The following is a 14,438-nucleotide window of genomic DNA, read 5'->3' as shown; positions in this document are numbered from 1 at the left end:
TTATACTTTTAGCTTTTACATTTAGATCTTTGATCCATTTTGAGTTAATTTTTGTGTATGGCAGGAAGTAGGGGTCCAATTTCATACTTTGGCATGTGAATATCCATTTGTTGAAAAGATTTATTCTTTGCCTCATTTAATTATCTTGGCATCCTTGAAAATCAGTTAACCATGGAGTCTCAATTCTATTCCACTGATCTATATATATCTGGCCTTAGGCAAGTATCACACTTTCTTGATTACTATAGCTTTGTAGCAAGATTTGAAATCAGAAATTGTGAATCCTCCAACTATGTTTTTCCTTTTAAGATTGGTTTGACTATTCTAGATCCCTTGGCAAGTCCGTATGAATTTTAGGATCATTTTTGCCAACTTCTGCAAGGAAAAACGCAGCTGGGACTTTGACAGTAATTGCACTGAATCTATAGATCAATTTAGGGAGTACTGCTATCTTGACAGGTCCCTGGGTGACGCAATCAGGTTTCGATTGGGCCCTAACCTAAAGGTTGGCGGTTCGAACCCACGCAGTAGCTCTGTGAATGAAAGTCCTAGCGATCTGCTTCCAAAAACATTACTATATTTTTACAGAAATAACACACGCCTTCTATGTTGTCTGCCAACCACACCCTCCCCCTCCATTAAGTATATTCATAAGTGCCACTATGCCAATTTTTATAACATGTTGCTGTAAAATAATTAGCATAGTGTACTTACGAAGATACTTTGAGGGGGAGGGCGAGGTTGGCAAACAAACGTGGAAAGCATGTATTTCTTTTTTGTCTTTTCAGTGACCTCTTGCTTTCTTCATGTATGATGTCCTTGATGTCATTCCACAACTCGCTTGGTCTTTGGTCATTAGTGTTCAAGGCATCAAAATATGGTATAGCAACGAAAATCCTATGGATCAGTTCTACTCTGCAACATACGGGGTCGCCATGAGCCAGAATCAGCTCGATGGCAGCAGGGTTTGGTTTTTTAGATTTGCCATTTTAACCATATTAAGTCTTTCATTCCACGCATATAGCTGCCTTTAATTTTTATAGGTGATGTTTTCTAGTTTTCACTGTACTTGTTAAATTTATTCCTAAGTATTTCATTCTTTATGATTGTATGGTAAAAGAAATTGCTGTCTTAATTTCATTTTTGGGCTGTTCATTGTATGAGTATACAGAAACAGAACGTTGTATAGAAGTGGAGAATGCAGACTTCCTTATTTTGTCCCTGATTTTAGGTGGAAAGCTTTCAGTCTTCTAAACATTATGTGAGCTGTGGATTTTTCTTTTTTTTACTGAATGTTAGATGAAGGTTTACAGAACAAACTAGTTTCTCATTAAACAATTAGTACACACATTGTTGTATGACATTGGTTAACAACCCCATGACATGTCAACACTCTCCCTTCTCAACCCTAGGTTCCCTATTACCAGCTTTCCTCTTCCCTCCTGCCTTCTTGTCCCTGCCCCAGGGCTGGTGTGCCCTCTTAGTCTTGTTTTGTTCCATGGGGCTGTTCAAAGCTGTGGGCGTTTCATAGGTGTTCTTTATGAGGTTGAGGTAGTTTCTTTCGTTCCTAGTTTGTTGATTGGTTTTTATCAAGAAACGATGTTGGATTTTGTCATTTTATATATTAGAGATGATCCTGAGGTTTTTGACCTTTATAATATGGTGTATTACATTGATTAATTTTCATATATTGAACAAATCTTGCATTTCTGTTTTTTATAATTTTTATTTCTAGAAATAAAATAATTCTGCTACCCTGGAGTTTAAAATCCAACTGCCATAATGGGAAGATTTTTTTTTAAGAGTAAGAAAAAAACTTAAAGCTCTCCAATAAAAGTAGACATATATTAAAGGTCAGATTTGAAAAGTTTTTGTAAGCATATCAATTAACAATGATTTCATTTATATAGAAGTTTAACCATATTTAAAAGCACTATAAGGGCCTAAAACATACCTGATTTTGGTAAGCAATTGGAGCATATTGCTTATAAATTGGAGCTAATCGTGTAGCCAAACTCTGCAAATTATCTTCAAGGTTTTTTTCCTACAGGAAAAGACAATCCATTTAAGTTGTTTTATAATGACATATAAAATGAGTTTAAGGTACGAAATTGAATCATTAATCATTGCTGATGGATTGTTGACACATAATTCATACTTACAAATATAAAATAGCTAACATAGATGATAACATTGATCAATTGGCTTAATGTAAAGTTAGTTATGCTTTAGCATTTTGAAATGAAAATTTATGCTATAAGGTAATTAGAAATCTAAATGGTGTTAGAGGTAGGCTGCAAAACTGCTTGTTTCCGAGACAGAGAATCATGTGTTAAATTAGGCATGGTTCCTGCTTGAAAGGGGAGATGTCTAAGTAAAGAATTTGATACAATATAAGTTGTCATAGCAGAGAGGGGAGAGCAACAGAAATAAACCGTATACTATTTATCAGATCCTGTGCCAAGATTCAAATATAATATGTCCTCAAAACAAACCATAAGACAGGCATGATTATTCACCCTTTCCAGAAAAACAAACTGAGACTGACTGAGATGTTTAGTATCTGACTCAAGATTGAAAGTAGTAAGTGAGGAAGTAGTTGTCCTAAACCAGTGTTCTCTTCCCTACACCATGGTGGCTACAGATTTAAGGAGATTTGACAAGACTGTGAGGAACATTAATACTATGTCAAGAATCTGGACATTTATTGAGTGTACAACATATAAGAGTTTTTCAAAAGCAAACTGTCAGGATGAGTTTCTAATAAAAATGTTACCGATAACACTATGAAGCAGAGAAGGAAGATTATAGAGGCAAGCGTAGCTGACAGGACCACTTAGATAGTTTTTCATAGAAACGATCATATTCCAAAAAAGGTCTGCAACTTGATAAATGAACAGAGTCACATCTAAGGAAGTCAGCGGAAAGGGCGCTGAGAGCAAGGATGAAGGAGGTACTAAAGAATGTTGAAGCTTCTACCTCATGTGAAATTTGGTGGATGGAGATGTCATAAACACAGCAAGAAGACTTTCTTGTGGATAAGCTCACCTCTAGTATGCGTCAAATGATTATAAAAGCCAAAGCAGCACAGCAGTGTAGACAGTAGGAAGTCAATACCTGAGTGGTTTTGACTAGCTTCTGTCTTGACAAGTGTAAAGCATCAGTTATAACCTTTATAGTTTCCTACTGATTCATGTTGCTGCTTTTATTATACAAGAAGTTCCTACAAACAATCTTTCTAGATTAGTCTGTTCCATTCATCTGTCTACATGTATATCTGTAGCTTAATAGTACATAGGAAAGTCATGACTCTTCTTTAAAAACACTTTATGGCTATACTCACATGTTGTTTATTGCATTTATTTCAGAGAAATTTTAGAATTATTTAAAATACTTTGTTTCCTAACACTTGAAATATTGGCTGGGGTGGGTAATTGTATTTTACTGCTGGTAGAATGATGCAGGGAAATTTTGGAAAAGCCATATCCAAACCCTATACTTTTTATGCACTATTAGGTTTAAATTCTTCGATATTCTTATATCATTTTGCTCTAGTTATCATCTTATGAACTATCTATTACATTCATTGTGTGAAAATGTCAAAATATAGTAGGCAAATAAAAACAAAACAAAGTTTATATAGTTGATTACTGGTATTGTTTACTAATGCAAGGGTCATTTTTCATATTAAAAAAGGAATCTTGACAATTCCTAATTGTTTCATTAGAATGAATGTGCATGTCAGACTTAGAGGCCTCTTCTTATTAGACTTCTACCTACTGGTGCTGAAGCCTCCATCTGTCTGCTCTTCTCACTCTGTACATGACGATCTCTAGGATCATCACATCCACATCCATGGTCGTTATTACAACCTGGACCGCAGACCATTTCTTGCCTTCCAGATTCATATTGTTATTGAGCGGTCGTCCCCACTTGGACTTCCCTTAGAAATCTCAAACCCAGTGAGTCCAAACTGAATTCATGATCTGCCCTTATGAACCTGGTCTTATTCTACTGTATTCCATGTTGAGGAATATCACTACTATCTTTTTTTTTTTTTTTTAATCTCTCCTCATGAACCACTGCTCACCATTTTTATTACAAGCCTATTCCAAACCACCATTTTATTCTCATAGATAACTAGTTCGTCTTCTTAAACCCACTCTTGGCCGCCTCTACTCCATTATTTAAAGAGCAGCTAGACAGATCCTGAAAATAAAGTGTGATTATGTCATTCCCTTCTTAAAACCCTTCAGTGATCTTCCAAGATTCAAAACATGGCTTACAAGCCCTCTGAATGTACCTCACTCTCCCTTGCCTGCTATGCTTCAGCCATACTGGCCTTCTATCAGTTCCTCAAATGAGCCATGCTTCTTCCTGCATTACAACCACTATACGAGCACTATACTCATTATTAATAAAAAACACAAATATTGATCTTATATTCATGAAGTGTTACAATATTGATACTAAAAATTAATAAACACATCAATGTCAATGTATCTTTGTATACTAAGATATACTTCCATCATATAATATTTAGAAAGAAAACTGGTTTTCTTTCAAATATTCTAATATTTGAACATGGTACTTTTCCATCTTTTAGGTATTTTTTTTATGCCCTGTAGTAAAGTTTTTTAGATTTTCCCTAATGACCTAAGACACTTCTTGTTAGACTTCTAAGATACTTTATAGATTTTGTTGCTAATGTGATGGGACTTGCTTTTTTAATATTTTTTCCTAATTATTATTACTGGTAGATAAGAAAATTATTGATTAACAAGATGGCCTTCTATCCTGCCATCTTGTTAAATTCTGTTTATAGTCATTATATTCTCTTAAGTTGTTTATTAGTGTTTCTAGATAGAAAATCATATCATCTAAAAATGATAGTTCCCGCATTCTCTTGTTAATATGTAGAGATACTTCTTTTTCTTGTGATAGGTAGGAACTCTAGAAAATGTTAAATAATTTTAATTCTCTCTTTAAAGGATTATTATTTATCAAGTCTGAGTTTCTTCCGAAAGATGTTATATTCATTGTATTATGGATATATTTGGATTAATTCCTTCTGCCTTATTGTGTATTTTCTATTTACTCTGCATTGTAGTGATTTTTTAAAACTTCCTTTGCCGATTTTTGGATAGATTCTTTTTTCTACAATAGTTCAAAAGATATGCATTCTACTCATCTAAAACATTTTGAACATACAGTTTCTTAAATATTTTTCTGACAACATCAAGAGCAGTGTTTCCCAAGCTATGGGGCCATGACTCACCAGTGGCCCATGAAATCAGTTTAGTAGGTCATGACTATGGTAGCATTTAAAAAAGAAATGAAATTTTGTAAAAACAAAAAATATATATTATAGTACATTATATAGATCCTTAGCAAGAACTGTATTTTATATTAACATATTTGAGTATTACCTTTGTTACATATGTAATCAAAGGTAAGTATTGTTTTGTGATAACTTTGTTGAAATTATCCATGTGTGTATATGTATGTGTATGCGTTTGCATTTATAAAACTTTATTACGTTTGGTCACTGCTCAAAGTTTGAAAAACACTCATAATAGAATTAATTAGTACCTAAATCCTCCCCACCCAAAACAAGGCAAATAAACATTAGCACACTTAGATCCTAATGGTTCCCACCCCCTCCCACTGCCTACCCACCCCACCCACCCCTGAGCTGATAGGAGAATGGAATTATACTTATAGGTTGTTATTTTAGTTTAAAAATGTAAGTACTAAACTTATTTAAACTTAACAGTAAGTTTGACTAATTTCTTTGCTCACCATGGCCTCGTGTTCCGGACAGATTCGTTCCGGTTTCATACATCTTCTTTCTGGATTACGTCCGCTAGTAATTCTTTCATAGTAGGTCTGTGGGTAGTAAACTTTCTGAGTCTTTGAAATGTTGGAAAATAGCTTTATTTATTCTTCCTACTTTGGCTGGGTATAACATTCTAGATTCTTTTAACAGATTCTCTCTGGGGTAAGGGAGTGGGAGGAGGGGACAAAGGAGATTTGGAATTTGGATTGGTAGTTAAAGAATTTATCTAATTTAGAATTTTTAACTATTTAGCTTTTTCTTTTACTATTTCATTACTACTTCTAAATACTAAATTTTTTAGTGTTTCAATACTTTTAAGGAATGTACTTATATATTCATTATGTAATTCAAAAATAAAATGGAAACTTACATGTAAGGGAGAACTTGGATCAATTCTAAATCTTCTGGGGCTGGGACTTCTACCAAATTTGCAGCCATTGAAATACATACTCCATGAACAGCCAAAAGAAAATGAAGCTCCACAAGTTTCTGGATCAATTCCTTGACATGTACAGGTACGACTGTAAGACAGTAATTATAAGGCAAATAATTGATAAAGCAAAACAGTACCTCAAGCAGAACATTACAGGTTCATAAGAAGTACAGATGGCTAATAAACTGGTTATAACACTTTCCTGTTTTATTACTTATTTAATCTAATGAAGTTGGATAATACAAAGCTAACTGAACTTGTTTATAGCTAAATTTTGAACTAAAATATTTACCCGAGACTGTAAACACAAATAAATGTCAATAAACTACTCAGGTCTGAAATACCTACAACCTCTTTTTAATTTGGAGTGTCTGAGGTGAGGAAATAAAGGCCTGGATTTTAAGTCCTGAATCCGTTCCCTATCAGAAATGAAAGAGTAATTCCTTACTGTTTTGAATTTCGTCTGCTTCTTCCGTAAAATGAGATTGATACTGTATGAAATCATTTGGTACTTTTAAGACAATCCTCTATGAATGCCAAATTGGCTCTACTTGTCAGGAGCAAAAGAGAAAGAAGAAAACCAAAGTTTAAGAGAAGAAACTAGTATATAGGGCTAATAGCCTTCACAAGCCGTGAGCTCATCTACCCTCAGACCCAAAGAACTAGATGGTGTCTGGCTACCACTGCTGACTGTTCTGATCAGAGCCACCATAGATGTACCCTGACAGAACAGGAGAAAAACATGGAACAGAACTCCAATTCTTAAAAATTTCACACTTACTGGACCAGTTGAGGCTAGAGAGCTTCCTGAACTTATCACCCTGAGATACTCTAAACCTTGAACCAAAACTATCCCGTAAGGTCACCTTTTAGGAAAATAACATATTGGCACACAAGTTAAAGGATATTACCCATAAGTATGGTGTTCCAATAAAAAAAAAAAAATCTGTATGAGACCAAAAGGGCAACAATCACTCTAAAGCAAAGATGAAAAAAGGGCAAAGAAGCTAGAGTACTAGAAATGGAATAACCACAATGCAATTAAAAGAATGTTGACACATTCTTCTAAAAGAGCTTTTGCAGACTATTTTAAAGAGTTACCACCACCAATAATGGGGCAAATTGACTTCAGATAGCTCCTAATATGATATACAAAGGACAGTGAAGTGTTCCTGCCAATAACGCACAAGCTAAATTGAATCAGAACAAAAGAACCAACAAACAAAACTGAGAATATTCTACAAAATTATCCTGTCCCCTTCAATAATGTTAATGCCACAAAACACAAAGAAAGACCAAGACAAATGGATTTAGAGATCAAAGACACAAAACCACTAAACACAATGTGTGAGCTGGCATTGGATCCTGGGTGGGAGAAAACAACTGTAAAGTCTATTACTGGGAAATTGATAACATCTGGATATGAAGTATGGATTAGATAACAGTATCTTGTCAAAGCGAAATTTCCTGATTTTCATTATTATACTGGAATTATGTAAAACAATGTCTACATTCTAAAGAATTATCCTCTAAAGTTTTTTTTAGGAGAAAGAGGCCTAAAGTTTGCAACTGGCTCACAAATATCCAAAAACAAACAAAAACATCAATAATAGTGTGTGTCTGTGTGCATATATGTATAAAACCGGATGTAACAAAATGTTAACAATTGAGGAATCTTAAAAGTTCCTTGAAATATTCTCTCATCTTTCCTGTAAATTTCAAGTCTTACTTAAAGGAAATGTTAGATCTATAATAAGTGAAATATAATAATACTTATTTTACTGGAGTGTTGGGAAGACTAAATATGACAATATATATGTATCACTTGGAGCAGTGCCATCACGTGAGAAGTATTATTATTGTATATCTACATAATAAAAGGATATGTTAATACTTGTTAGCAGTGGAAAAAGGAAATATTTGATGCATAAAAGAAAGTTCTCAAAGGTATACATGTTAGTATTCGGGATTAGAGGGAGGGAGGATATATATTTTGTATAATAACATTTCTTTAAAAAAGAGACTTATATGAGGAAAATCACAAAATGCTCTTAAAGGACACAAAAGTGAACTTGAACAAATGGAAAGAAAAACCATGTTATTGGATACGAAGACTCAACATCATAAAGATGTCAGTTCTCTATAATTTATTAGTTTAATGCAGCCCCACTAAAAATATCATTAGATTTTTCTTAAATCTAGACAAGTTGATTATAAAATTTATTTGGAAGCACAAACAAAAATGAGTAACAAAGAAAACCTTGTGAAAGCCCAAGAAAGGAAAACTAGCCCTGCCAGAAATCAAAATATAAAGCCACTAAAATTTTTAAAAAGTGTAGTACTGATCTCTGAAAAGACAGATAGTACAAGGATGCATAATTGAAATCCCAGAAATTCAATTAAAAACATAATTTTGCTGAACAGTAAAAAGCAGCATTTCACATCAAAGGGAAGAGAAGTGTTCTTTAGTAATTATTCAGTATTAGGATAAATGGGAACAAGAAAAATGGATCTCCTCTTTCTACCATTCACTATAGCATAAATGTTCAATTCATCAGAAATTTACATTTTAAAAATTGAAACTAAACAAGTTCTAAAAGAAAACATGGGCAAGGGCTAGTGGGCTTCTCTCTAGGGTAATAAAAAAAATTTTTGGAAACAGATCGTGGTAGTCGCACAGCGTGATGAATGTGATTAAATGAATTGTATACATAAGATTGGTTCGAATATCAAATTTTTTTGTAGTATACGTTTCACCACAATTAAAAAAGATAGAAAACGTGAGCGAGTTACTCTGTAACTTGAGAGAGAAAACATTTCCTAAATGTATCTCAAAATCCAGATTCAAATTAGGGGAAAGATATATACATATTTAATTACATTTTAAAAATAGAACTGCTGCAAAGTGAAAAAAAACAAATGGGAAAAGCATTCGTAAATTGTATCACAAAAGGCTACTAGCCCCCACATACAGTAAAACCTGTGAAAGCTGGAACCTGTGTGAGGTACAAACCTATCAGAAGGAAAACGCAAATATTTTCTACTAATAGAGAACAACAGAAAAGTTGGAAAGACTGCACCCTGTCAAAGGCAGAAAACTTGTGAGACCTGGAAAAATGCAGTCCTGTCAAGTTCAAGATCTCACAGGTTTCACTGTATAAAAATGGAGAAATAAACAACAATGCTTTAGAGAAATTGACTAGAAAAATTACCAGATAGTTCACCGAAAAAAAAAAAAAAAAGAATGGCATCTGACTCCCACTCATAGTAGGAAACATGTAAATCAAAACTATACTAATATCCTCTTTAGCACATGGGATCACCATGAGTTCAAATTAACTCCATGGCAATGTTGTTTTTTCTTACTATTGCACATCCTTTCCAAACTATATGTCACAGAACTCAGAGATTATTAATAGGTGAATCTTAGAAGAAAGGCTTCTGAGATAAAATTATTTCTAAAAACACCGTAAAAAAAAAAAAAAAAACCCACTAATATTTCTCACTTATTGCTGGTGTGATATTCAGAAGTTTGACAACATATTCATTGGCTATGCTATGGACTGGGGATGCTATAGGAAAGCTGGTGTTCTTTTACATTGAAAGGGGGAATAATAATAATACCACCTCCTCTGGAAAAGGTTTTCCTTTAAACAAAATCCCTTTCCCTCCTGACTGTAGGGATTGGAGGAGAGAAGGTACAGGGCACATATCAAAGAGGGAAGCAAAATGGAAAATATTCTAAAATGGCCTTAACTCACTGTGAAATCAGGTCTGTCTTTACAGAAATGTTTATTCTTTTTGGTTCCACCATTCCATAATCCTGTTCTCCCATAAGAGATTAGTTTGCAGTTAATTAACAATTTAACATTATATAACAGATCTGGATGTCAAACAGGACAAAACAGTTTTGATTACTTTTCATTGAGGGTACATCTTCGGTCAGTGGGATGACCATTGTATGACTTGAGACTCTCGGTGAGCTCCGTGTATAACCTATCAGCCATGGGGAGAGGGATGCCGTCCCACACCATGATGAGCACCACCATCACGGCTGTTGGGCAGTGGTGGCCTGTCCGCTGCCGGACCAAGCAGAGAACTTTCTCTTCATCACTGCTTCTTCTTAACACCTGCAAAAATAGAATGCATTCATTTTTGGAAAACAAGTAAACTAAAGTTGAGTACAGTGGATATTTCTTTTAAAACTTTGTATGATTATATTATTAGGTTTATTAAGTTATCATTTCTCAAAGGGTTGAAGCCTATAGGACTCTTTCTTTGTCTCATTAGTTGCCTCCACACAAATCATTTCAGAGTATCCTAGGTTGCACAACCAACAAACACCAGGCTAAATAAAAATCTGTGATATATGGCTACTACATTTGTAAAAACAACACAAAGAAGTTTGTGTTTTATTTCATTGCTGTTAAAAATATTGCCAGCAGGCACTATAAAGCCCAGTAGAAAAGAGCCTAACCACCTGGTTTGGTTTTCCACAAATGTCAGAACAGGGCAAACCTAAAGGTAAAAATAACTCAGAACTCCCAACATTGAAAATGAACTTGAGCACCGAAACTGGGCATCTGGGAAAGTTATGGTTTTTCCTCTGGGTGCATGATTTTACAATATGGAATGATTAATAAACAAAACAATGAGCCTGCAATTCTGTAACTTTTCTGTGCTAGCACAAGAATTTTTCATACACATTTTATCCCTAAGAATAAGGTGACTGAGCAAACGCAACATTTAATTTTGAAAACTGATCCATTTTTCTTGCACTGCATCATATCCCTGGAGTACTAAAAAGGATACATTGCCCAGTAGACTTATTGTTTACAAAATGAAAAATTATATAGAGATGTTCTCAAGACATAAAATGACCCAATTCTGTTTTAAACTTCCTCTGGAAAGGTTGCACGGTCCGTTTCTCACAAATTCACAGAGCAGAGAGGTTGACTACATTAATATACAAATCATTACATCATAAAACTGCTCAACTAGGTGTGACCAAGATGGAGGAAACAACATAATTGATAGTTTTCATTGTTATAATATTTCATAAACTCTAGACAAAACTTCTTCAGATACTATTTACCCAATATCACTTTCTTCTCTCACTCCAAATGGTTAACAATCATTGCTACCGAGGCATTCAGTAAAGCATCTTTTCAGTAGAGTTGGCTTTAGGAAATATCCCGTAAACACAAGTATTTATATTAACTTTTTCTATATTTCCCTTTACAGCCAAATAATAACACCTTTACTTACAAATAACCTCAAATGCAGAATGATGTATACTGTATAAACAAAATTATAGCAGATAGTTTTCAAGTTGCCAAACCAACAAACTTATATTCTTCCAATCTTTGTATGAAAAAGGCTAAAATCCTACTTATATTATTTGTGCTTTTGGTGGATTTTCCAACTTTCCTTCAGTGAACAATAGAAAGTTGAGTATAGTGGTTAGAAGCTCAGTCTTTAAGATTTGGGCTCAACAAGTTGCTTAAGTATTAAACCTGTGAAAGACCTCTATACTGAAAACTGTAAAACATTATTGAAAGAAAGAGGACCTAAATAAATGAAGATACTATTTTCATAGAATAGAATACCCAATATTATAATGATGTCAATTTGCCCCAAACTGATCTCTCTAGATTCAATGCAATCCCAATCAAAATCCTACCAACTTAAAAAAAAATTTTTTTTAAGTGATAAACTTTCTCCAAAATTTATCTGGTAATGGAAGGACTAAGAAGAGCAAAAAAAGAAAGAAAAAGAAACTTTCATGGAGAAAATGATTTGCCAGATATCCAGATCCATGATGAACCTATAATGACTAAGGCAATCTGGTACTGGATAAACGGATCAATGAATAAAACAGAACCATATGAATATGGTCACCTGATTTATAGCAAAGCTAACACTGTAAATAAAAAGGACAGTCTCTCAATAAATAGTGTTGGGTAGATATATTTATGGGGGAAAAAATACCTGACCCCTAACTCACAAGATCAGCTCAAACTATAATGTAGATCAAAATGATTAAGAGCTAGGCTGCTAACCAAAAGGTTGTCAGTTGGCATCTACCATCCACTCCTTGGAAATCTTAGGGGGCAGTTCTAATTCTGTCCTATAGTCACTATGTGTTGCAATCGACTCGATGGCAATTTTTTTTTTTAATGTGAAAGCAAAACAATAAAGTTTTTAGAAGAGAACATCTTCATGACCCTGGAGTAGGCAAACATTTAAAACTATAAAATTTACTAATCATAAAGAAAAAAAATTGAGAATTGGACTTTAATAAAACTTACGCTCATCAAACATTAACCAACAAAAACTTAAGAATGTATAAAGGCAAGCAATAAAGTAGGAGAAAACTATTTACATATAATTGATAAGGAGCCTTGGCAGGGTGGTGGTTACGAGGCTGGCTCCTAACCAAAAGGTTGGCAGTTGGAATCCACCAGCCGCTCCTTGAAAACCCTGTGGGGCAGTTCTACTCTATCCTATAGGGTTGTTATGAGTTGGAATCAACTCAATGATAATGGGTATAATGGATAAAATATCCTTACTCCAAACATACAAAGAACTATTCATAATAGAATACTACTTAATGATGAGAATACATGATCTACAATTACATACAACATGGATGAATCTCACTATTATAATGAGTGAAATAGATGCAAAAGAACATACACTGTGAGATTGTGTTTACATAAGGTTCAAAACAGGGAAAATTAATCAGTAGTGTTAGAAGATGGAAGAGTGGTTACTCTTGGAGGCGAGGAAGCTAGTTACTGGGAGGGGACAAGTGCCTATGGCCTGCTAGTAATATCGGCTGCTGGTTAAAAGGGTGTGTTCCCTTTATGAAAATGCATCAAGCCTAGAAACACTGCAATTCTCTACACATTATTATAGTTCAATAAAAAGTTTACCTTGACCTAAATTAAAAAAAAAAAAATGCTTAATCAACAACTAAAAACCAAACTCAACAACTAGCTCATATTTTGGCAAGCTTCCTAACCACTCTATAGCAGCGCAGAATAAGGATCTAATAATTGTTAGCAACTATTTTACGTCTGTTTGCTTTACAACTTGGCTCCTGAGCACAGAACTCAGTTCATAGGCGATCCAACTATTTGTTGAATGAATGGCTAAAAACCACAGAAACCCAATGTGGTTGCATTTTATGAAAATTTCAAATGCTACGATTTACACTACTAATTAGAGGGTAACTCTCATTTCATGCACTGATTCAAAATGATCCAAATATTCCAAACTAAAGTTTTATAAAAAAGCACATTATTTTGTAATTGACAGGATGGATTCATTTATAAACTGCTGAAGCTGGAGCTGCACGTCAGGGTCACATTAGAAGGTAAATGGTGTATCCAAACTTTGGTGAGTAATGTTAGTGACTACTATGGTATAATTTAACATTTATTTTTACAATTTATATATTATGAAACTGCTATATCCTATGAAATATAGGAATTCATTAATAAGAAATTTTAATACTTGCACTAAAAACATATGCCAAAATAATGTTGGAATGGAAAATATTTTTAGTAAAGGGACTTTATATATGCTCTTCTTTTTTATCAGATTTATTGTGTACATTTAATGTATTTTAAATGCGTGCTTTAAAGTGTACATTTCAATGGTTTTTAGTATATTCCTATAGTTGTAAAACCAACTATAACCACCATATAATTTTAGAACATTTGCGTCCTCTCAAAAAAAAAAAAAAAAAAAAACTCTTACCACCACCATCAGCAATCACTCCCCATTTCCCCTCCCCTTAGTAGCTAGAAATCACTAATCTACTTTCTGATTTTGCCAATTTGCCTATTCTGGATATTTCACATAAATGGATTCATATAATATATGGCCTCTTTTCTCTGGCTTTTTTCACTTAGCATGTTTTCAGTGTTCATCCATGTTGTAGTGTTTATCAGCACATCATTTCTTTTTACAGCCAAATAGTCCATCCCATTGGTACACCACATTATATTTCCCTATTCATCCGTTGATGGATATTTGGTTGTTTCCCCCTTTTGGCTGTTATGAATAATGTTGTGATTAACACGCATCCACACGTTTTTGTATGGACTGATCTTTTAACAACTGCTTTACAAAAAAATAAATAGATAAAGAATCCAC

The 14,438-nt window shown here is 33.9% G+C and overlaps 1 protein-coding gene across 4 annotated transcripts in view; it reads right to left on the bottom strand.

The window, feature by feature from the left end:
* The window catches only part of TET1 (tet methylcytosine dioxygenase 1), a 122,695-nt gene that overhangs the window by 13,547 nt on the left and 94,710 nt on the right, over positions 1 to 14,438 (bottom strand). For 3 of the 4 annotated variants that reach the window (XM_010589176.3, XM_064269648.1, XM_064269647.1), the window contains 4 exons: positions 10,191 to 10,402; positions 6,210 to 6,360; positions 5,803 to 5,889; positions 1,955 to 2,044 (listed from right to left, as the gene is read on the bottom strand). In XM_010589176.3, coding sequence (XP_010587478.2) covers positions 1,955 to 2,044; positions 5,803 to 5,889; positions 6,210 to 6,360; positions 10,191 to 10,402 — 540 coding nt within the window. The remainder of the gene's footprint in view (positions 1 to 1,954; positions 2,045 to 5,802; positions 5,890 to 6,209; positions 6,361 to 10,190; positions 10,403 to 14,438) is intronic. The other variant, XM_003409297.4, reaches the window with a different exon arrangement.

This window comes from Loxodonta africana, chromosome 16, assembly GCF_030014295.1.
Source record: "Loxodonta africana isolate mLoxAfr1 chromosome 16, mLoxAfr1.hap2, whole genome shotgun sequence".
Lineage (NCBI taxonomy): Eukaryota > Metazoa > Chordata > Mammalia > Proboscidea > Elephantidae > Loxodonta > Loxodonta africana.
Note: the sequence above shows the minus strand (reverse complement) of the source record. Positions and strands in the feature narration are given on the sequence as shown.